General features: G+C 43.6%; 1 protein-coding gene across 4 annotated transcripts in view; it reads right to left on the reverse strand.

The window, feature by feature from the left end:
* LOC135107016 (uncharacterized) overlaps positions 1–23,186 on the reverse strand; it is an 89,201-nt gene that overhangs the window by 5,782 nt on the left and 60,233 nt on the right. For all 4 annotated transcript variants that reach the window (XM_064016578.1, XM_064016575.1, XM_064016576.1 and 1 more), the window contains exons 5-12: positions 9,439–9,560; positions 8,149–8,293; positions 6,278–6,396; positions 4,885–5,054; positions 4,353–4,408; positions 1,315–1,653; positions 542–717; positions 67–200 (exon numbers count right to left, since the gene is read on the reverse strand). In XM_064016578.1, the coding sequence (XP_063872648.1) occupies positions 67–200; positions 542–717; positions 1,315–1,653; positions 4,353–4,408; positions 4,885–5,054; positions 6,278–6,396; positions 8,149–8,293; positions 9,439–9,560 (1,261 nt within the window). The remainder of the gene's footprint in view (positions 1–66; positions 201–541; positions 718–1,314; positions 1,654–4,352; positions 4,409–4,884; positions 5,055–6,277; positions 6,397–8,148; positions 8,294–9,438; positions 9,561–23,186) is intronic.

Below are 23,186 nucleotides of genomic sequence, written 5' to 3' on the forward strand. Positions count from 1 at the left end.
AATAAAACCAAAGAAAGTGAATTTACGATAACTGGATACGCAGTAGAGAGTGTGGGAGACGCTAACCTGATGGGGAGCATGCCGAAGGTGATGTTCTTGGAGGTCATGTCATAGGTGCAACGGATCTTGTATATCTTGTCAGTCTTGGTCATGACGATGGAGTGATGCTGGATGACCACTGTGTTGGTGTACACGCCGTTCTGCAATAAGCACGCCATTAAAACATGCTCAATGTAGCCACAGAATGCATGTGTACTGTGCTAGGTTGAAGTGAGGTGGTGTACAGTAGGTGCTATATTGGTGATGGTGACGCGAGTGACGGGAAAATTGCTATGGTGAGTGTGACGCGTTAGAAGGATACGTGGTGGTGTGATGATGTTTGTATTAAATCATGGTGTATGTATGTCTGTGTGTGTATGAGTGTATGTGTGTGCTGTGCAGAGTAGTAGAAGCTGCACCAGAAAAACGAGATGCAGATGATGAAAATGCAGAGGAATATGCGACTACAGACTCGATGTAATAAGAAAACCATTAAACTCACCGCGCTCTGAGTGTTGCAGTCCTGCCCATTCAAAGACAGGTCGAGGCGGAACTTGTCTGAGTTGATGACCTGGATGTTGCAAGTCTCAGAGCGGCCTAGGGCGTAGATGCGGCCATTGAAGGGCTCGTTAGTGCCCACGTCCACCACGATCCTGGTGTCCTTGCAATGCACCGACACTGCAAACACGACCAAAATGTCATTAGCATACCGAGTCGTGGTCACAAGTCATGTTGCCTGTTATACTTACTTCTACTGTGTTTGATTTTTCTACTTACTTCACTTGTATTTATTGTTTTCTATTTACTTCTACTGTGGTTAATGTTTGGCCTTAATTTTTAGTCTTCTGCTGTAGTGAAAATCTCCACAACAAAAGGTGGTAACTGATCAATTCTGAGATTGGGAGAAAACGCTAAGCATAGTGGAATGGTTTTTATGATTCCAGTGATAGTTTAACACGGATTCAGCGTCGATAATTGGCCAGAACACTTATGTGAACCTGACGAGTCATCTCTGTGGTCTTTAAAAATAGTCCTGATGACGGAAGAAGCGGATCAGAACATGAACATCAGTTGAACCATGTTCTGAAACACTTCTGTCCACAGCCCAACTTTGAAGAGATCTTAGTTAAATTACACGTGTTTTTAAGGACGTCCACATGGATCTAGAGACAGATTAACAAGACTTTTACATGATTAACAGGAGAAGCACTCTTGAGAACTCGGCTAATCATCTCTGTGGCCTTTGGAAGTAGCACACCAGCCTGGGTGACTCACCGTCGTAACAAACACCAGTGGGGTCACAGTTCACGTTGGGGGACTGCGTATAACCCTGGCCGGGGGTGGAGTGCGAGGAAGAGAACGAGGAGGAGGAGCTGCCGAAAGTACTGGGTTTTGGGGTATAGATGGTGCTGCCGCCTCCCACCACTCCACCGCCGATCAGACCGCCTCCACCGCCACCGATAAGTCCACCGCTGCCTCCACCACCAATAACTCCACCGCTGCCGCCACCACCGATCACTCCACCACCGATGCTGCCGCCACTGCCCCCACCAATAAGACCACCGCTGATTCCTGTGCTGCCGTCTCCTCCAGGAAGTGTGACCTGCCTGGGCTCTGGAAAGGGAAGGCACGAGGGGTGTTCAGTCTTCATTCTGTCACGTCAGAAGTGCGACAGGGTGAAAGATGCAGGAGGAAAGTGGTATAATGTAGAGTTACTGAGATTTTTTAGCATTTCTGGGAATGATTTTAAACTGGAAATTTGAGAGAGAGAGAGAGAGAGAGAGAGAGAGAGAGAGAGAGAGAGAGAGAGAGAGGGAGAGGGAGAGAGAGAATCATATACATACATTTCCGAAGGTCATCAATATACAATCACCTTAAAGGAACAGTCGCTGGAGTGTTGCGCCGCCCTTCCCTTCCCACACACCACATGCACACACAAACTGCTCATGCTTAAGGTAGGAAGAGACATCACATCATGGGATAAGGACAGTCTGCAAGGCGGGAAAAGTGGGATCAGGGTAAGTCCACCTGAGCCAGTTAAGTAAAGGGGGATGTACCGGTGAAAACAGTAGAGTACGTAACGAGCGAAGACTTTTGAGACGGTGAGGACAAACAAGAAAGTTAACGATGAAGTTTCTAAACGGATATATGAAAGTGACGGAGACGAAAATATAATGGATGAAAACTTGAAACTGGGGAAATAAAGAACCCGACGAAGACTTGAAACGGCTGAGACAAGAGAGTAATGAATGAAGGCGCTTCGAAACGGTGGAAACAAGAAAGTAACGCATGAAGACTTATCAAAACGAGTCTCGCGAAAATGTATAGGGAATCCAGAACACATGCTGCTGGTAAAGATTCAAGTCCATAAGTCGGTCCAGATGCTCACTCCTGGGCATTCACAGAGGGGAGTGAGAACATGAACGCTGGAGCAGAGGAACGACACAAAATGATGGACAGGGAGGGAAGGCGAGGCAACATAAAAAAAAGACAAGACAAAAAGTGCCATGTTCATCCATTTTCACGGGTCTTCTGAGTGAGATAAAAGGATAACTCGGCACTCTTGACAGGAGAGAAGACAAAGTAACAAGAAATTAAGAAAAAAAGGCCAAATTCATCCGCTTTCCCCGAGTCACTTTCTTTAGCAAGGAGAGCAAATTAGGACCTTTGACAGAGGAAGAAGACGAGTAAGAACAGATCAATAAAATAAGGACCAGATTCATCTACTTTCCCGAGTCTTTCGAATAAGTTAAAGGGGCAACTCAGAACACATGACAGGCGGGTGAAGACGAGAATAAGGGAAGGACCAAATTCATTCACTTTCCCGAGTCTTCCGAAGTAGCAACTGGGAACACATGACAGGGGAGGTGAAGACGAGGCAGGAAATGTTAAAAAAATATAAATAAATCATGAATCCCGTGAACGCCGAACGAAAAGCATCCCGTCAGCCTCGCAAGTCAGCCAACGAAGACTGGAGGCATTGAGTGAGAGAGGAGAGAGTCTTTCTTACCCAGCTCCTCCACGCCCTCGATGTTCACTTGGCGGGAGATGGAAGCCTTGTCAAAGCACATGACCTGAGTGATGTAGCGATTGTCTCTCGTGGTCACTTGCTTACAGATCATATTGTCCCGCGCCTCTGTAAGTCACGTGGGGGGAGTCAAGAGGACAACGGTCAGTTCAAGTCGTGGTGGTGATGGAAGGCGGTGAGTGAGTGAATGAGGACACAGGAGGGAGGAAGATCTTTTGTTTCTGTGTCAAGGAGATGAGGAAGGAATGTGGTTGGTGTTTAAAGACAGTGACGAGGATAGAAGATCAGTTTGTTGTTATCTGTTTAAGGGAGAACAATGTAGTGTTGAAATTTTTTTTTACTGTAATCGTTACAAAGCAGAAAAGTGTTAAGGAATGGAAGAATGGGTGTGATAGGTGGTCTCAGGGGAAAGTTGTGGGGTTATAGCTTCAAGGCAAAATAAGAAGAGAGTTAGGTGTTTCATATGAGAGCTGTGGCTAAGAATAATGTCAGGAGGAGGTGGGGTTGTGAGTGGCGGTCTCATAAAAGCCTAACTATACAGTCAATGGGAAGTTTCTTGTTTATATCATGGGTCGTTGTGTGTAAAGGTGGTTGCCAGGATAGAGGTCGTAGATGTATAGTGAATGAGGTAGTGTAGTGTGTATGATAGTGTGTGTGTGTGTGTGTGTGTGTGTGTGTACAACGGTTGCGGTGGTGACTGAGGAAAGTGTTGTTATGGTGGGGATGTAAGGAGAGAAAAGATCATGTAAACAAGTCAGTGTGGTCAGAAAGAGACAAAAAAAGAGCGAGACAGACAGGTCATTAGTGGGTCAACACATCACAACAAAATACTGAAAGCAGGTCATTATCTAACGTGAACACAACAAAAGCATTAACACTAACTACATCACGGCTGCATGGTGAGTGATCAAGCTGCTTAGGGTATAAAAGTGTGTCGGGTCAGTCTGGCTTGCCTTAACTACAAACATACATACAACTCAGTGCACAATGGATGGGGCGGGGGTTAGGAAGCGAGCAGCGTGGCACGTATGAGTCTGTGCAGGGGACGTGAATCTACAAGTACTCTGCCAACGTGATTACCAACTCAACACACTACAAAGCATTACTCTTATACACTACGTGGAGAGAAGATGTTCATGCATATCTGGGGAACTGTCATGCTTGCCACCACTCGTACACACAAACACAGACGCCTTCACTCTTTGCTGAAATGAGTGAAGGTATCGACTTGAGATGTATGTACGAGTGATGTGAGGCGTGAATGCGTCGTTACAGGAGTACTTACTGCGACACACATTCTCGTAGTACGTTCCTGTTCTCTGCCCGTCATCCATAAGTGGTCTGCAGGAGAGAAGAGCGAACAGGTTATGATTCTTCGTCTCACTGGTTACGGGATTACTTAGAATGCATTACAGGTGTGAGGAATGTAAGAAGGGGAGGGAATACAGATCTTGATGGGTGTTCAGAAAAAAAAATTGAGATATCTGCAGGGGAAAAGAGTGTGCATGTGAGGGTTTTCTGTCCCAGTGTTAACGAGATCATTCGCTAAACTTGTTAAACTATCATTAAACTGCTTGTAAGTGGTAGTAGTAGTTATGGAAGTAATAGTAACAACAGCAGAACATCCCCCAAAAAAGTGTATTTCTCCCACAATGAGCAGATCCCTGTTAAACTATCATTAAACTGCTTGAAGTAGTAATAGTAGTAGTAATAGTAGTAGTAGTAGCTCTAACAATAATAGCAAATCATCAAAAACAGTGTATGTATTTTCCCCACAACAAACACAATAACAAACAGCAGAGGTGAGCATGGCAAACCTGTCGGTGGAGAGGAAGGTGGACGGCCCGTCAGGAAGCGTGTAGTGGTCAAGGTGGAAGAGTTGGCAGTTGTAGGAGGACCCCGTGGGCGGACCCTTGTACAGGAACGAGCGGCATAGGATCTCCTTCTCGATGATACACGCCCTCTCGCACGCCTTGTCACTGTTAGCCTGTGGAGGAAGGGCGTCAGGAGGAGGAAGAGGAGGAAACGAAGGACGCTAGTTTAAGTTAACCTTTCAACAACTGTGTCTCTTTAAGCTTAGCAAAATGGTGAAGTACAAATTTAAGGTATTGTTTCGAGAGATACCACTGACTGTAAAAAAGGAGTGAATTACCTGTAGTTTTATTTTTGGTCAGTAAAATCGTGCTGGATCACTCAAATAAAAAGAACAGGTGTTATATTATCATTAGCAGTTGGGAAGTTAAGAGCAGCAGGGACTAAGGGATGAAATGGGGAGGCAAAATAATAGGCTTAGGAAAAATAGGCTTAGGAGGAAACAGAAATACAGAGAAAAAAAAAGTTGTAGAGAGAGAGAGAGAGAGAGAATTAAGAAGAGGAAAATGGGGGAGGAGCTTGAGAGTAAAAGGAATCACAAAAAAAAAAAAAAAGGAAATTTGAGAAGACACCAGAAATAAAACAGACTAAACAAAGACAAGGAAAATAATAAAAACACAATAAAGATCAGAAAAGAACAACACAGACAATAAAGACTAAAGAAAAACAGGAACAGGAAAAGAGAGAGAGAGAGAGAGAAAGAGAATACGAAAGAGGCGGAGTGAGTGAGGCGGGGCGGACTAGGAGGAGGTGGAGGAAGAGGAAGGGAGGTGAGAGGGAGGTTGCACTGGCGCCGGGGAAGTTAAACAAGGTTGGTGTGAGAAGAAACGGAATGTTGATAAGGTCAGTAAACGTCAAAAAGTCTCGCTTGTCCGGTTGAGGAATGGAAAGGAGCGAGGATGATGCGAGGATTAGACGAGGGAAGGAAAGGCAAGGGAGGGAAAGAGATACTGAGAGAACTGAGGGAATAAAGAGACCAGGAAGAACAAGGATAGGGATGGAAATGCGCAAGGAAAGAAAAGACGCAGGGAATGTCCGAAAAAAAAGAAAATGAAGAGAAAGACGAGAAGGATGAGGAATGGAGGCGGAGATGGAGAAGAAATGAACAGAGGAGAAAGTAGTAGTAGTAGTAGTAGTAGTAGGAATAGTAGTAGTAGGAAGAAGAAGTAGAAAAGAAGCAAGAAAGAGAGAAAAAAAGAAACAAAGAAATAAAGTGAAGAAAAAGAAAAGAAAAAAGAAAGATAAAATGATGAAAAGGAAGCTGGAAGAGGAAAGATGAAGAAAAGAACAAAGTACAGGGCGACATAAAGCAATCGTGTGTGTGTGCTTAGTGCTCACCATCAGCTCCTTGTCGACGTAGTAATGGATATCAACATAGTGGGAGATCATGCTGAGAGGGACCCCGAGGTACTGCGGCTGCTCGAACTCTCTCTCGTCTTCATGGCAGGAGTCTGAGGCTGCACCGAAGAGAGGGGAAGATGACGGGAGGGAGGGATTGGTTAGTAAGTATTAATGGTAGGGTAGTGGATTTAAACGGTACGAGAGAAAGTGGTGATAGGCAATACAGTGTTAAGTGGCAGATGATTACCAATAAGATGTACTTCCCTTCCAATTGTAGTGTAATGTTAAGGATACACTCTACGTTTAAGCAGTATATAAATACATACAGAAAATATTATTGGTGAAGTATGTACATATCAAACAAAAAGAGAATACAAAGGAAGGTGGGCATTACGGAGTCTGTTACTTTTTTCTTTGCATTGTATTCGCTGATCAAAATGTGCCTTAATTGATTTTATTGGTCTTATTGATCTGCAACCCATCAAACATAAATTAACTAAAATAATCTTAATTTACAAAGGATTATAAAAATGACATTATGAAACAAATGAAACCTGAAGTAAACGGAAATCACATGTATAAGTATCGTACATATTAAAGCACACACACACACACACACACACACACACACACACACACACACACACAAGCACACACAATTTCCCTTCCTATTGCGCATGGTGGCTGAATCAGGGAGGGAGGGACGGAGGGAGGCAGGAAGGCAGGGAGGGATGAAGAGAAAGAAAGATAGAGAGAGAGGCAGAGCGTGAGGTAAGGAGGGCTGAGGAAAATATGTGTCAGTGATCGCCATGGAGTTCCTTTACGTGATTTACTCCTCTTCCTTCCCCCTCCCCCTAAGAACAAGGCGCCGACAACCAAATTATGGAGGAGTTGAGTGTCTCGTTAGAATGTGACTGACTTCCGCGACCAGTTCGTCAGCACCGCCACCATTCTCAGTTTTGTGTGTCAGCATTCCGTTTTCATTACTCCAGTCCCGTTGCTTTGTAGGGGGCAGAGAGAGAGAGAGAGAGAGAGAGAGAGAGAGAGAGAGAGAGAGAGAGAGAGAGAGAGAGAGAGAGAGAGAGAGAGATGGAAGAACGGAGGAGCGTGTAAACAACGGCTATTTTCCTTCATCTGAGCATCAAGTTGCGCATCACTGACATGGAGGGGAAAAATGACCTAACACTTCAACAACTGCAATATACCTTCTCCCTTTAAATTAACTCCTTCCTCTTGTAAGTAAATGGAGGATAGCCAGGAAGGAGGGATGAAAAGGGGGTACGTAATGTGGAAGATTAGTACCTCTTTTCACTACCAGGCTTTAAACACACAAGCACCACCACCATCATCACCTCTACACTCTGGGCATTACAAAACTCTAGGAACAATTTTCTCTTTTCACAAACAATGGCAATTCACTGCATCTTTCTTTTCTTTTATACTATAGCTAGTTTTCTATAGTGCTACAGTTAGTATACGTAGTGTAATGAAGTCAATTATTTCTTTTAGGTTTATATTCACTAGTCGCGTAGAGTAAGAGGGGATCTGATAAGGGATATTTAAGGAGGGTGATCGAGACAGGATCCTAAGGGTTAGTAATCATGATACGACTAGAAGTAACGGGTTAAAGATTGCCAAAGGTCGATTTAGAAAAGAGACAAAAAGAAACTGGTTTTTCAAATAGAGTGATAGATGACTGGGATATACATACGTTGTTAGTGCCGAGTCAATAATGAACTTTAAAAGAAGAACAGCAACTTTATATACAATGATGGATATAGATAGGAATGCTATACACAAGGACAGCCACGTGTAGGCCTATTGACCTCTTACAGTTGTCTTTATTTTCTCATGTTCCTGTTTCTTACCTGAGAGGCACAGATTCTCGAAGTAGTCCACTCCCTCTCTGTCCACCATCTCCAGCCCCTCAACCGCAGAGCGACGGTCGTATTGACTCAGCTGGCACTGCAGGGTGACGTAGTCGTACTCTGCACTCCGACACACAAAGCGGCGCTGCGTGAAGGAAGAAGCGTGAGGGCGAGAGGCGGCCGGAGTGTGATGAGAAGAAACAGGAAACCCTTAAATTGGAGATCTTAATTTACCGCGAACTTTTCAAGGTTACAACTGTGAGATTCATGTACAAGACTTATTCTGTCAACCTCAATAATGCAGGAGTTAACGGGTATCTTCATTTTTCTAACACTTTATTGGCAAACTCTGGAACTCTGGTTTTGTTTTAGTTCCTTTCAACGACTTTACTGTTTCAAAAAGAGCAGTAACAAGACACACCCGGAAGTAAGCAGGCTAATTTTTGGAATCTTCAATAATTAACTTTTTTGGAAGGATCGTGTTGAGTGGGCTTTATTTCTTTAATCTCTCGTGCCTTTCGTCTACTCCTTGACACGTAAACAAAAAAAAAAAAAAAATAAGTATTAATAATAAGGATAAAACATAATAACAAACAGATGCATATAAAACACATTTCTCGGTATAAATAGTCACTACAACTATTAGCTCTTGGTCTAAATACTGGTTACACTAATCTACCATTACCATTATCTACCACACTTGGATGTAAAGGTGAAGAGAGGTTGTCTATTAAGCGAAATTCCCCAGTAAGTTCAATTTGGATCTGTCTTCACTAGCGCCTGTTATAAATACTGGCTGTACTAGTCTACACTCACACCGGAAGAGGAAGGTCAAGAAGGTCGCTATTAAGAGAAGCTGCAGAGTGAAGTGAAATCTGAGTTCATTCGACACACACACACACACACACACACACACACACACGCTGGATAGTCTACTTTTGCCGCCCCTGAGGTGGAACACAGGCCACTCACTCTCGACGCTCTCCCTGTGAAGTGGAGTCGAGATTTCCACATGCTTTCAGCTCAAAAAGGTAAAATGATCCTTGATGTATTTTGAACACGATAAAAAAAGAAAAAAAATGTGATAAGTCATGAATGAAGGAGGTTAAGGTCACTAAAAGGGTAACATGATGAGGAAATTGGTAATAGAATATAACAACGGTGAGAACATAGAAGGAATTATAGAAAAAGTTGAAAATATAAGCAAGCAATATAATAAAAAAAGGGTAAAATCATAAAAAAAGTGAAATATCGGGAAGTTGTAATAAATCTCAGGTGTCGCATCCTCACCTCGTTCAAACACGCCGCCATGCAGTACTCCTTGGAAGACACAAAGATCTGGGCGTCGTTGTGTTTCTTCAGCTCCTTGTTGGGCACTCGCTCGAAGGTCCACGGGCGGTTGCACACCTTATCTGTAACACAAAAAGATAAGGCGTGTTTACTGTCTTGCAAGTGCTTTCATCCGTCCCTGTGATAAGAATGGACTGTTCTGAAATGCCTTGTTCTGTGATGGATTTTTTTTGTTTTTTGAATGCCACTGGTGTGATTATCTGGGTTCTCATAATTGATCTTTTTTTTCAGTAATATTGATGCAGAGTCCGTGTCAACCCTTTCACTGCGATACCAAACAATGAACAGCACCAGAAGTAATGCATGAAATCCTTATAAGCATCTACAAGAGAGAAGGGGATTAAAAAGAAAAGATTTTGCAATTTCTATTCAGTTTAAGAATTGGAGGTGGGTGCAGAACAAGTAAAGATATCTCAGAGTGATTAGTAATTAAGGAAACAAGTACAAAATAGCAGTCAAAGGGTTGAACTGTTACGAGAATCATTAAATTACTCTTGAGAACACCAAATACTCGTACTTTATTTATTTTTCTTTCATGTAAGAGGGGCGCTGGCCAAGAACAACAAAATGAGATAGAGAGAAAAAAGGTCCATTGAAGTGCCAGTCTCTAAAGAAAGGTGTACTAATAGTATATTTACATATGAATCTCTCTCTCTCTCTCTCTCTCTCTCTCTCTCTCTCTCTCTCTCTCTCTCTCTCTCTCTCTCTCTCTCTCTCTCTCTCTAACCTTTACCACACCTGACCTCTAAAACCAACTGAAATAACTGAACATTAAAAAAAATTATCAAACACTGGAAGCGTAATCTACTCTTTCCTGCCTCACTCTATCAACGTCGTGCTTGAGTGTCATCTCGGGGCAGCTCTGACTGATGGAGGCGGGATGTGAGGTGGGTGGCGGGGTGTTAATGATCGGGAGGAGTGTAGATGAGAGAAGGAGAGGACAGAGTAACCTCGACCAGTATTTAATGCATTTTTCTAACATTAACACTATTTTCTAAATGCTACACTGATAACTGGTTGTGTTTTTAAGGATTTTTTTTTTATCTATTGATGATACAGGGTTCTTGTTAAGTTAGCGGGAGAATCATAGAGACGTCCTTGAAAACGCCACTAACCTTCAATAGATTGGGGGATGCGGTACATGGGTATTATTATCTACTGAAGAAGGAGGAGGCACTGCAGAGGACAGGATTATTATCTTTGCACACTTCCCCATTCTCCTTTCCTTCCTCCTCCTCCTCTCTCCCCACACCTCCTCCCCAGTAGCTTATCACAAACAGCCTCGTAATGGTTTTAATGTTGATGCTGATGATTGCTGTTCTTCCTTAGTGTTCCTTTATGTTCCCTTCCATTGAGAGCGACAGGTGTAATTATTGTGTCTGATACGAGAACAGTTAATAAGGCTCACTATAGAAATTACAGGCTATAATGATCTGTACATTACTACTAATACTGCTATTACTATTACTGCTACTACTACTACTACTACTTTTACCTTTCCTCCGCATCATAAAGGTGTAATGTGGATGCAAATTCTAGTCTCTATGAATTTGTTGCTTTTTCTACTTATCATTTTACCTGGTTATTCATTTTCTTCTTTTGTGACAGGGAGGAAATGGAGAGAAATAAAAACGAGTGGGAAATGAGAGAGAGAAAAGAAATACACTGAGAATCACATTAGGGCTACACGGAAACACGGAAAAAGGTGAAACAGGTAAAAAGAGAAAGGAATTGAGGACGAAGAACTGGGAAAGAAACGTTGCAGAGAGAGAGAGAGAGAGAGAGAGAGAGAGAGAGAGAGAGAGAGAGAGAGAGAGAGAGAGAGAGGGCGGAGGGGAGCTCGAGTAAACAATTAAAGAACAGAATAACAAAATCTGCAAAAGAAAGGAAAGAGAAAACCAAAAAAAAGCAATAAGAAAAGGAGGCAAAAGAGAGAAAAGAGGAGGAGGAGGAGGAGGAGGAGGAGGAGGAAGAGAGAAAGAGAGAGAGAGACAGTGAGAGGTTTGAGAGACTAAGAAACCCTTGCCTCGGTAACTGCCCTCTCACTCTCTTCTCTCTCCCTCCCTCCCTTCCCACATTGCCATTCTCTTTACTGAGGCCCCGAGTCGCTGGCCGGGCCGGTATTGCTCTCTTCTATTTGTGTGTGTCCCTCGCGTTTACCCTTCGCTGTTTAGAGAGCTCGGCCGGGGCGGGAGGGAAAGGAGGGAGAGATGGGGAGGGTTCCTGGCCGTCAGTCAAGGTTCTAAAGACGCCACCAGCACCCGCCGCGCCACGTCAGCAAACTCTGGGACGTGTTGCAAGGATGAGGAAGCAAATCGTTCCTCGAGGTTCACGGAGGACGAAACTGATACTCTCCTCGGTTCAGTTAGCTTAAGTTAAGTTCAGCTCGGTTCATGCTGCAAGATACATTAGTGCTTGTTTTTAGGTTTCAGGGTTGATAAGATTAGTTTTAAAGGGGGACGGAGGTGACTAGTCAGGTTCTCATGGGTATTTTTCTATTGGTGATGCAGGAGCCTTGTTGAACTATCATTAGAGTTACACAAACACAGTGTCGAGATGAGACACGAAATGTTTGAGACTAAAGACTATTTTATTTTCAAAGGTTACCGAGATGGTTACTTGGATTCTCAGGTATTTTTCTTGCTGATGATGCAGGACACTTGTTAGATCACCAGAATCATACAAACATCCTTCAAAATACCAATGACATCCACCACAGTCTGTCAAAAGTAGTCGAGACAAGGCACGAAGCATTTGGGAATACGAATCACTGAGCTAAGCGGTGGAGGAAGTGGTAGTGATGGTGGTGGTAGTGATGGTAGTGATGGTGGTGGATAATTTCCCTTTCAAACCCCCTACCATCATCACCAGCAGCTACATTATTATCACCATCAATCATAATCACACCACAGCGCGTTCACCAACCACCACAAACACTGCCGCCATTACCCCTTCGTCAGCCTTTCATGTGCCCCTTCTAGCTTCACGGAAGGATAACACTCACTGCCATGCATCATCATCATCGTCATCATCAATAATATGACCTCTTTACTCATTGTCGGCCGTCCGTATATTCCAGATTACTCTATCAAAACTTGTCTCTTTAGCTATTCTCTAAGTCTGCCTTCATGCCTTCTTTTAGCAGCTCTAGGTTAGCGGAGGGTAGCAATGAATGTTCACAGTGAGTAAGTGTTTGTGGTGTGTGAAATGTGCGCTATTGGATGACTGTTTCTCTCGTCAATGTTTTTTTAGCTACCAGGAACTGCGGATGCTTCAACAAATCAACTTTAACGAAGGATATTGATTACGGATTTGCTTTCTGTACAAAAATATAAAGTACGATAATTGGTGTCTATTCGTTTGCATTCGGTATTCTTATCACATTCTTTACTGGGCTAGAAATAGATTGTTGTATCAAATTTTATGACTTTTTTTCTCTTAAAATCACCAGTTATGTATAGTGTATGGTAAAATTTTCAGTGTAAAAGTTCTTAATTCTGATTATAAAACGCTATATGAATAAGTTTCCAGTTTCTATTCGTATTCTATGCACTGACTCTCTCTCTCTCTCTCTCTCTCTGGCGCGTCGTACGGTTTCATCTCATCAGATAAGAGCCTGAATTACACAGCTGATTCAAGTCCATAGGTCGTGGAATACCCCAGTAGAATCAGGGCGTGGGAGGAGGAGGCAGCATGTGTGTAGGTCGTGATCGCTATAGGGCGCCGCCGACCTGGGAATCTCTCATTTATACCTGGCCAGAGACACCTCAACTTTTGCAGTGTTCCGTCAGTTCGTGATCTCTTGGTTTCTCCAGACCCTCTCCTATTCTTTCCTCGCCGGGTTACAACACCACGTGGAGCACCGCCGTCCACTTCACGCTGCACAGGGAACAGGTATCACGAAGAAAGAAAAGCAGGAGCACCATAATTTGTTCAGACTGAGCCACGAAACACGGCAAAATGCACCCTAAGTATCTCAGGATGACAAGACGACCCGAGGCTTCACCAGCGAGCGACCTTCTCTCTCCCTCCCTCTCACTCTCCCTCTCCTAAATCTTAAGAGGTTCTTCCACAGCCGCCGCCCTTTAACCATGTCTCCTCCTCGCCCCTGGCTCTCCTGCAGGCGGTCTCCCACACCCTCCCTGCGGCTCCAGGCTTTTCCATCAACACGTCGTGACAGTAGTTTATGAAGAGCATTATTCTGTCCGTCATGGAGCTCTGCCCGCCACTGTTATCAGGGTGCGTTTTATTTGTGGCGACATGTGAGGGTGGGAGGATGAAAAAAAAAGGCCTCAGAGAGAGAGAGAGAGAGAGAGAGAGAGAGAGAGAGAGAGAGAGAGAGAGAGAGAGAGAGAGAGAGAGAGAGGGTGTGTGTGTGTGTGTGTGTGTGTGTGTGTGTGTGTGCAGCATCACCCAAGGGTCTCACGCTCCTGCCTCTCAGCAGTGATATAATAACTTCATGAAAGGAGCACCGCAGGAAGTGTTGTCGCGGGTCAGGGGAGAGGGCAGGCAGAGAGGAGGAGGAGGAGGAGGAGGAGGAGGAGGAGGAGGAGGAGGAGGAGGAGGACTATGCATTCCCTTCCTATCCACTCCACGGCCACTCTCACTGACCAAGAGCTCACTCGGCGTCACTAAAGAGCTTAATCGGCCTGCTCACGCCCTCTCCTCACGCCTCAGGCACCGTTTGTAGGCACACAGTGAGAAGCACCTGAGAGTCGTGGGAACCCAAGACTCGCCCATTACGAGTGACAAAGGTTTCAGCGTCTGGTGTTCCATCCCACCACTCCCGCTGCTCCGTCGTGGATTGTGTCATTGTTGTAACTGCATTGTCTGTTACTATGGGTCTCCTCACCGCACCTCTGTTTTGTTAATGTCTCTCGCCTCTTCTTCACTGCACAGGTCACGATGCCTCGGCCTTGGTAGTGTTGGTGCTGGTGGTGATGCGGTGCCTTGGTGTCTGCGTGTGATCTATCTCACGTACTATAATGTACCTAACTTCCTTTTGATTCCTAAGCACCGTAAGGCTCATTTGATATAGATAACAATGGTTGAATGGTCAAATATACTCGAACTGTACTGCATGTTGATCATTAAACACCATCTCTTGTTTATGAGTCTGCAGGGAAACTAAATATATTCATATCTGAAGTGTGTCTTGACTGAAGGTGAGTCAGCGCCACAGCCAGAGGTCATATCGGGCCAGATAGGGATACGAGAACGCGATGTCTCCCATTATGTGTCGTAAGCCAAGATCAAACTTTCAGTCTTTCGTTCGTGAGTCAAGCACTTTACTGTTGAGTCATGCGGTCACAATATGTGTCTATCGTGTGTGGTAAAAGTAGCGGTATGGAAATTAGACGAGAATATTTCCATCACTGCTTATGACTTCCCTTTCCGTGGCTCCCTGTGTGTGCTGGGAAAACAACAAGGATGTCTAGTGTCCCAGAACAGTGCTGTCATATTCTGCAAAATCTCTCATAAATATAAGTAAATATAAATAAATCATAAATAAAAATAAAAAAAATAAATAAAACAGCATCAGGCAACTACCTCCACCTACCACATCCCCAGCTCTTGGTCTTCACGGAGCTCTTAATAAAAATAAATTAAATAATTCGTACATTAATTTCTATTTGATCTGCAGACATGACATAAACTGGACGTTGTGACATCACTACTCGGGAAACTGTACGTACACACAACCTGACTAGCTTTAATAGCGGGAAGAGAGAGTTGTTTTTATCAACTAAATACTTTCTCTTCAAAGGAAAGACACATCAATTTCTATTCGATCTGTAACCATAACGTTCACTGGGTTTTGTGGCATCACTCTTCGGGAAGCTGAACGTACGCACAACCTAATTAGCTGTAATGACTGTGAGAGGGTTGTTGTATCACGTAAATACTTTCTCTTCAAAGGAAAGACACATCAATATCTATTCGATCTGTAACCATAACGTTCACTGGGTTTTGTGGCATCACTCTTCGGGAAGCTGAACGTACACACAACCTAACTAGCTGTAATGACAATGAGAGGGTTGTTGTATCACGTAAATACTTTCTCTTCAAAGGAAAGACTCACATTCCGAGCCCAAAGTCATCCCGCGGGTGGTGGCAGCTTCCCGCATCACGCAGAAAGGGTGAGGACGGGTTGGCAAACAGGCGGGAAATTGTGCAGACTTGTGTTGGGGTTATGTTTTGCTTTACCACCGTGCAGGATTCAAAAGTGATATGGTTTTTCCTTGAGGGCGAGAAGAGCTTTAAAGAAGGGGTATGGAGAGCAACTGTGAGTATTTGCGATTTCAAAAAGTATTACAGTTCTGACAGGAAACTTCCATCAGTCCCCAGGAATACAAACGCCGCGTGTGTGTTTGGGGAGGGTAAAAAACTACACCCATTGCCAGAAATTGAGGGAAACCACGACGAAAGTCAACAAGAAAATCTAAAACTATAAACCAAAAAAGGACTCTGTCGAGGTTTGGGAGTAAACACACACACACACACACACACACACACACACACAGCAATCCAAATGAAAAGGAGAATATTAAAAATGTATTATAAAGAAAACTATACTGATACAGACTAATAGAAACACACACACACACACACACACACACACACACACACACACACACACACACATACACCAAAACAGCCCCAAAACAACCGCCAAAGCAACACTTAACACATAAACAACTTTCCCATCACTTATATACGAACACCTTACTTTACATATACACACACACACACACACACACACACACATACACCAAACCAGCGACAGTCACATCCCATGAGGCGAGCATCCATCACGTCTGTTTACACATCACACTGAGGAAAAATAACGCAAGGAATCTGAGGCAATAGAATATAACGGGGGAGTCCATCTGGGGACCATTCATCATCTCCCACAAGGGGGGCGAGACGTAGTGGCGGCAGCGAAGGTAGAGTGGTCAAGCCTATATAACTGTACGTAGTGGTGGTGTGAGAGAGCCGCCGCGGGGACACAACAGTAAGAACACAAGGAGGCAGTGAAGCGCAGCCACTACTCTCTTAGCTCCTTGGCTCACTCTCAGCTGTGTGTTGATGAGCGCCGGGCACTCTAGCGGGGACTTAATTACTTTCTACTGGACGGTCTGTGGATGGTATTAAAAACTTTGCTCTCCCGCCACGACTATTTTGCAAGGATACTGTGATGCTTTTCCGGGTTCTCAAGAGTGTTTAATGTGTTAATATTCTAGAAAACTTGTTAATCTGTCACTAGAATCATAAAATCACCTTTAAAAATCAGTGTCATTTCAACTAGACCCTTTTGAAAGTAGTGGAGGTGTTTCAGAAGCGTTTCAGAATACGGTCTGATGAAAACAGAAAACGGGACGACAATAAAAGCGAGAGGGCGAGGTACTGGAATGGTGGACACCCCGCTGAATGTTATTAAAGAATGATGACGCGTGTGGGGAAATCAGTGACATCCAAAACTCGTTCCTGCGTGGGGCCATGAATAATGAGAACCGAGAGAACAGAAGAGAAAAAAAAAAGAGGTATACGAATGAATACTGGTGAATAACAGAGGGGAAAAAAAAAGAGTTAGGTAAACGCAGATAAATAACAGAGGAACAACAATAAAAGGAAAGAAGAGATGTATGGTAACAGAAGACACGGATGAATGATAGAGATAATGAAGAACAATAGAGAATAAAAGACATACAGGAAAAGGAGACATACAATTGAATGATAAAGAAGTAGAGGAAGAACAATGAAAAAAAAAATAAATATACAGGAATTCAAGACACACAAATGAAAAAGCAAAAGAAAAGGAAGATCAAAATGAAGACAAGAAAAGTATATAAAAACCAAGACACGAGTAAACGATAAAGAAGAGCAATAAAGAGAAGAAAACAGGTTACGAAATGGAGGAGACACAGAAAAATACAGCTGTACATAGAACAGGAAGAGAGTATAATATCGTTGAAGGAAAAAGTACGATAATTACCCAGGTGATGTACCCAGAGCAAGATGAGGCGACTGGTAAGGTGTATATGATGACTTGGAGGGGAAAAACAGCAGTTACTTATTCTAATGCGGTTTCATGTGTAGAAAACAAGGGGAGGCGTCGGACGGTGTGAACAAAATATTGCTGAAGGGGGAAAAAAAAAATAGTTATCCAAATACTGGATACTGAGCAAAGAAAGGCGAGCGGAAGCGTGTAAATAATGGCTTGACAGGGGAGAAACAGTACTTATCCCAATATAAAATGCGTACAGAACAAGACGAGATGTGAAAATTATATCGCTAGAGAAAGAAGCACAGTGATAATCCAGATACTGTGTGCGGAACGAGGTGAAGCGACCGACAGCGAGTACGTAATGATTTGGAGGGAAGAAACAGTACTTATCATTAACACTGAGACTAGGAACACGTAGAAAAATAAGTTAGGGAGTTAAAGTAAGCAGACTAATATGGGGAAAGAGACTGTATAGGACAAAGAGAGACGTTTAAGATAATGACTTGGAGGGGAGGAAAAGTACTTATCCTAACGTATGATGTGTATAGAGCAAGACAAGGTGAAGGGTGGCGTGAATGGGACGCGTCTTCCGGGGAGGTGTGCTGCAGGGGCGTCACGGTCCTGGCCACATCAACACGGGTTTAATTGGTCGTTTGATCGTTTGATGCATCACTTCCTCACCACTAATGATCCGTACACTGCAGGTAGGACAGGTAGTGGTGATCTCTTATCTACCTGGCGGCCGGTGAGTGAGAAGTGGTGGTAGTGGTAATAACCAACGTGTATAGAGACTTGCCAGCTGTATTGTACAAAGCTTCAATATCTAAATCGCACAAAACTTATCCAGGGGAGATAAAAAAGAAGTCATAAATAGAAACACAAGGACGTAATAACAGTCCGGAAATGAAACATGAATAAATAAACAAAATAACAATAGACGAGCCTAAATAAACAAAATAGATAGAAATATCGAAACGCTATCCTAATATCATACCAAAACTTCCTGCAGCCTACTTACATAACAACACGTAACTAAAACAGCTCCCGAGGTGAGGTGAGGCAAGGTGAAGTACAAGTCAGGAACACGCAGCAGCATAGCATTAGTAGCACAACATTAGCAGCATCAGCAGGAGTAGCAGGAGTAACAGCACATCCATGAATTTCTCAGGCAAACAGTACCACAGCAATGATGAAGGTTATCACTCGTGTGGCCGTGAGGTGCAAGGTAGGACCAGCGGAAGCCATCAGGACAGAGGGCGTGCAGAGGTTAGGGGCGAGCAGGCCGGCAGGTGAGGGTCACGCCACGCCACGCCACGCCACGCCACGGCACGGAAAGGCACGGCAGGGAAGGAGAAGGATCATCAAACGTGCGTTGCCGCTTGATGCAATGTGAAAACCATGGGAGAGAGAGAGAGAGAGAGAGAGAGAGAGAGAGAGGGAGAGAGAGAGAGAGAGAGAGTGTGTGTGTGTGTGTCAACAAGCCCCTCTACAAAGCCAAGAGCCAGCCAGAGGGAACATTTAGCGGATCCCTTAGCGGCCATAACTCCTCCTTAATTAACACATTACCACCACCACCACCAGCCTTTAGCGGGGCCTGAGGGACGCCTTGTCGTGGTGTGGTGCCCAGAGAGAGATTGAGAGCGAGAAGATGCAGTCGCCTTGTGGACGGAGCGTGTCTTAAACTACCTCCAAGTCCTTCCCTTTAGCGAGGAACGGAACGAGGAGCCGCTGGGATGGTGAAACTCAGGATCTTATTCTGAAACACTTCTGCGCCGCACGTTCGGTACATTCAAAAGGCTCTTGTTGAAGTTATACGGGTGTTTAAGGGTGTTTTTTACGGTTCTACTGACAGATTTCTACATTATACCGGAGAAACACTTTTGAGAACCTGGCTAACCATCTCTGTGGCCTTTGAAAATAGTAGTGGTGAAAGAGCAGACCGTTTCTATACAGAGATTTTGTATAGAGATTCGCATATACTGATAGAGAGTCTAATAGGGTGACGGGAAGCTAGAGTGACAGTAAGGAGAGTGACTGCTGTAACTAGGATTTATTTATTTATTTATTTATTTTTTGATGTAAGAGGGGCACTGGTAAAAAGCCAAAAGCAAAAAAAGTGCGAAATAAAGTCCCACTGATAATGCAAGTCACTGAAAAAAAAAAAAAAAGGTCGAAAAGGATAATCCAAAATTAAAGGATGCGTCATGACTAAGGTGTGGTATTAAATTCTTACTAGTTTTGTTATTTATTTACCTTCTGTTTGATCGAATACTGTCCATGGTTGTAAATATTGTACTGACGATTTTATGCGGACCGTAACCTTGCTTATGTATATTTATTGTTTTATTTAGTTTTTGTATTTTTGTGGTTAGTAAAAGATTCTCTCTCTCTCTCTCTCTCTCTCTCTCTGTGTGTGTGTGTGTGTGTGTGTGTGTGTGTGTGTGTGTGTGTGTGTGTGTGTGTGTGTGTGTCCCATGGCCGCGAGAACACATCGTCAAGGGCATACTTTTCACCCCTAACCTCTATATGTATTTCTCCGTCTGTTTCTCTCTCTCTCTCTCTCTCTCTCTCTCTCTCTCTCTCTCTCTCTCTCTCTCTCTCTCTCTCTCTCTCTCTCTCTCCAAGCAACTATTATCACATTTTTCATGTGTCATCACCACCACTATCACCAAAACCACAACCACCGCAAACAACCCTATATTCTTTCACTCATGAATTAGAAAAAAAAAATGTACCGGCAGAAGAAGAAGAAGAAGAAGAAGAAGAAGAAGAAAAAGAAGAGGAAGAAGGAGACAAACATCTTTCACTATAACTATCCGTGCAACATACATGAAAAACTAAATAAAAACTACCATTAAGTTTATCGTGTTTCAGACGTCAAGAAAGACTAAATTATAAGTAAGGACAAAATAAGAAAACAACAACCCATTATATTTCATCATAATCACAGCCAGAGACGTTTCCACAATATTTTTTTTGCACTAACTATGAAAAATGCGATTAAAACCATGAATAAGAGGTATGCTACAGTGCTAGGAAGGTAGGGAAGGACGAGCACACCAGCAGAAGGGTTAACAATCAAATCGTTTGGTATACTAAGAATCTATACGTCAATTTTTGTGAGGAGACTGTCAAGCGATCAGAAGACTCACGACTAAAAGAAAACGCAGTCAAAGTACAAAAGGTTACTCGAGATTCAGCCACGTTTATACATTGGCTTTGCCTGCTGAGTGGCCCTTTGGTGTATTAAAAGTCTATACGTTAGGTTTTATAAGGAGACTGTCAGGTAAGAAACCTTGAGATCGAAGAGAAACTCCAAAAAGAACAGTTCAAGTGCAGAAGGTTACTCTATTTCCAGCCACGTCTGTACACTGGCTTTCCGTGATGAGTGGGCGCGACCCTTGGCCTTGGGATCCTCACACATGACTGCTCAGTGAAAGGGAAGGGTATTTACACTGGTTATTTAACACTTTGTCCTTATAAGCTTGGTGATCAGGGAAGTCAAACAGGGACCTTCGAAAGTGAGAGGTTAGTTTTCTTGTCAATTTTACGTGTTGGGGAGGATAAAAAGAGGGTGATTCTGGGATGCATTGTAGGAAGAGGAGTGTGTGTGTGTGTGTGTGTGTGTGTGTGCAGCTGCAGAGACAATAGACGCAAGAGGGGGAGAAAGAGGCGAGGGAAGGAGGGACAAGACTACAATGCATGTTTTAGAGAACAGAAGAGCTCGTAACCTGAGACTTCTTATTCCTCAACACCTCGTCACTCTATCTCGATCACTTTCAGCTATTGGAGTCATTTTAAAAGAGGATTCTGGATTATAGATGAGAAACGCACTGTTGTAAATCCGACTGCTCATCTCTGTGGTCCTTTGAAAGCAGTAATAATGAGAGAGTGAAGCGTTTAAGAATACAGGCAGAAGGTGGCGGTGGCAACGGTGGTGGCTTAATGTATAGCAGTTTTAGGTCGTGTGTTAAAAGGAAAGGAATCATGAATAGCGGAATGAACAAAAACAAAAACAAAAACAACTGATAATGATGGTAATAATTATAATAATAATAATAATGATAATAATAATAATAATAATAGTAAAAAAAGTATCTGTTCACCACACAAAAAAAAAGTAAAAGACTATTTTGATAAACACGTTCAAAACCCCACCTCTCTCTCTCTCTCTCTCTCTCTCTCTCTCTCTCTACAGCATCATCCCAACATTGAACTCCCAGCAGATACCTTTACCTTGGCAAGGACACATTCTCACCCCCCACGACCCCACCCCAGTCCTTCCCCGACCCTACTTCTCCGTTCCCAGGGTCGGGGATGAGTAGGCACGCGGCAGGGTAGAACTAGCAGGCAGGGGCGTGACTAACCATTCGTCCAGTGTCAGCGAGAACATCTTCCCTGAGGCGCGGTTGTTGCCCCTCCCATGATCCCCCCCCCACCTCTCTCTCTCTCTCTCTCTCTCTCTCTCTCTCTCTCTCTCTCTCTCTCTCCCGCCCGAGGCAAGTAACCCCTCCAGGCGGGCATTCTCTAAGAGGACGCCTTAACTCTGCCGGCTCCTGCGTCTGCTGCTGCTACTGCTGTGTGTGTGTGTGTGTGTGTGTGTGTGTGTGTGTACTATAAGCTATGTACCAAAATTAAATCAAGACTCGTAGTTTGAAGAATATGCTGTAATTATTTCTAGTTCACATGTCAATATTTTATTACGGTCAATAAACTACATAGTCCCATATACCTATGTAAATGTGTGTGCGTGTGTGTTTGTGCGTGTGTGTCGGGAGGAGGAGGAGGAGGAGGAGGGAGCCACTTGCTTTTCTCGGCCGTGGGAAGGCGGTACTATAGCAGAGCAAGGCAGTGTGGGAGCAACGAAACTAGGACACACACAGCATCCATTAACGTCAATCAACAGACGAAACACGCTTTAGGGGCAGCATTAACATTACACGTGAAAAACAAAAGCGAAAATGACCGAGTAATGGGCGGGAGAGACACGGCAGTTTAGTGTTATTGAGTGTCGTGAGTTAGAGAGAGGTGTGGGAAGACAAGGGAGAGGACGGCCCGCTACAACGGTAAATAATGGGGCTTACAGGTCACACAGCCCACGACGAGAACCCAAGGAAGCTGCACCACGGAGCAAGGAAGGGGAAAAAAAGGTAAAAAACTGTGATATGCAGCTAATAAAGGCCAGTATTCAGAAACGTTTTGCTTTCTCTTGCTGTCTTACCCCAATTATTCCTAAAGACCAAGGAGCTAATTGGTCAGATTTTCAAGAGTTTCTCCTGTTAATATGTGGAAATCTTGTTAATCTGTCTCTACAATCATAAAAATACCGTTGAAAATCTGTATAACTTTAATTGGAGTCTTTTGAATGTAGGCGCAGAAGTGTTACGGAATATAGTCTCAAGAGAAAGAGAAAGAAAACGACACGCACTGTAGGGTGGAAAAGAGATACATACGCACACTCACACAAAGAAAACGGAATGACCGACGGAAGCTGCACCGCGGAAAACGGAAGAGGAAAAAGAAAAAAAGATAAAAAAAAAAGAAAATAGAGACATGCAGGAGATAAAGAGAGAAGGAAAGCAAGATACTGGCACTGGAAAAGACACACACACACACGCACATAGTCAAACACAGACAAAGATCGCAATGAGTGTCAAACTTTTCCCAAGGTACAGTGTGT

This window comes from Scylla paramamosain, chromosome 14 (genome assembly GCF_035594125.1).
Source record: "Scylla paramamosain isolate STU-SP2022 chromosome 14, ASM3559412v1, whole genome shotgun sequence".
Lineage (NCBI taxonomy): Eukaryota > Metazoa > Arthropoda > Malacostraca > Decapoda > Portunidae > Scylla > Scylla paramamosain.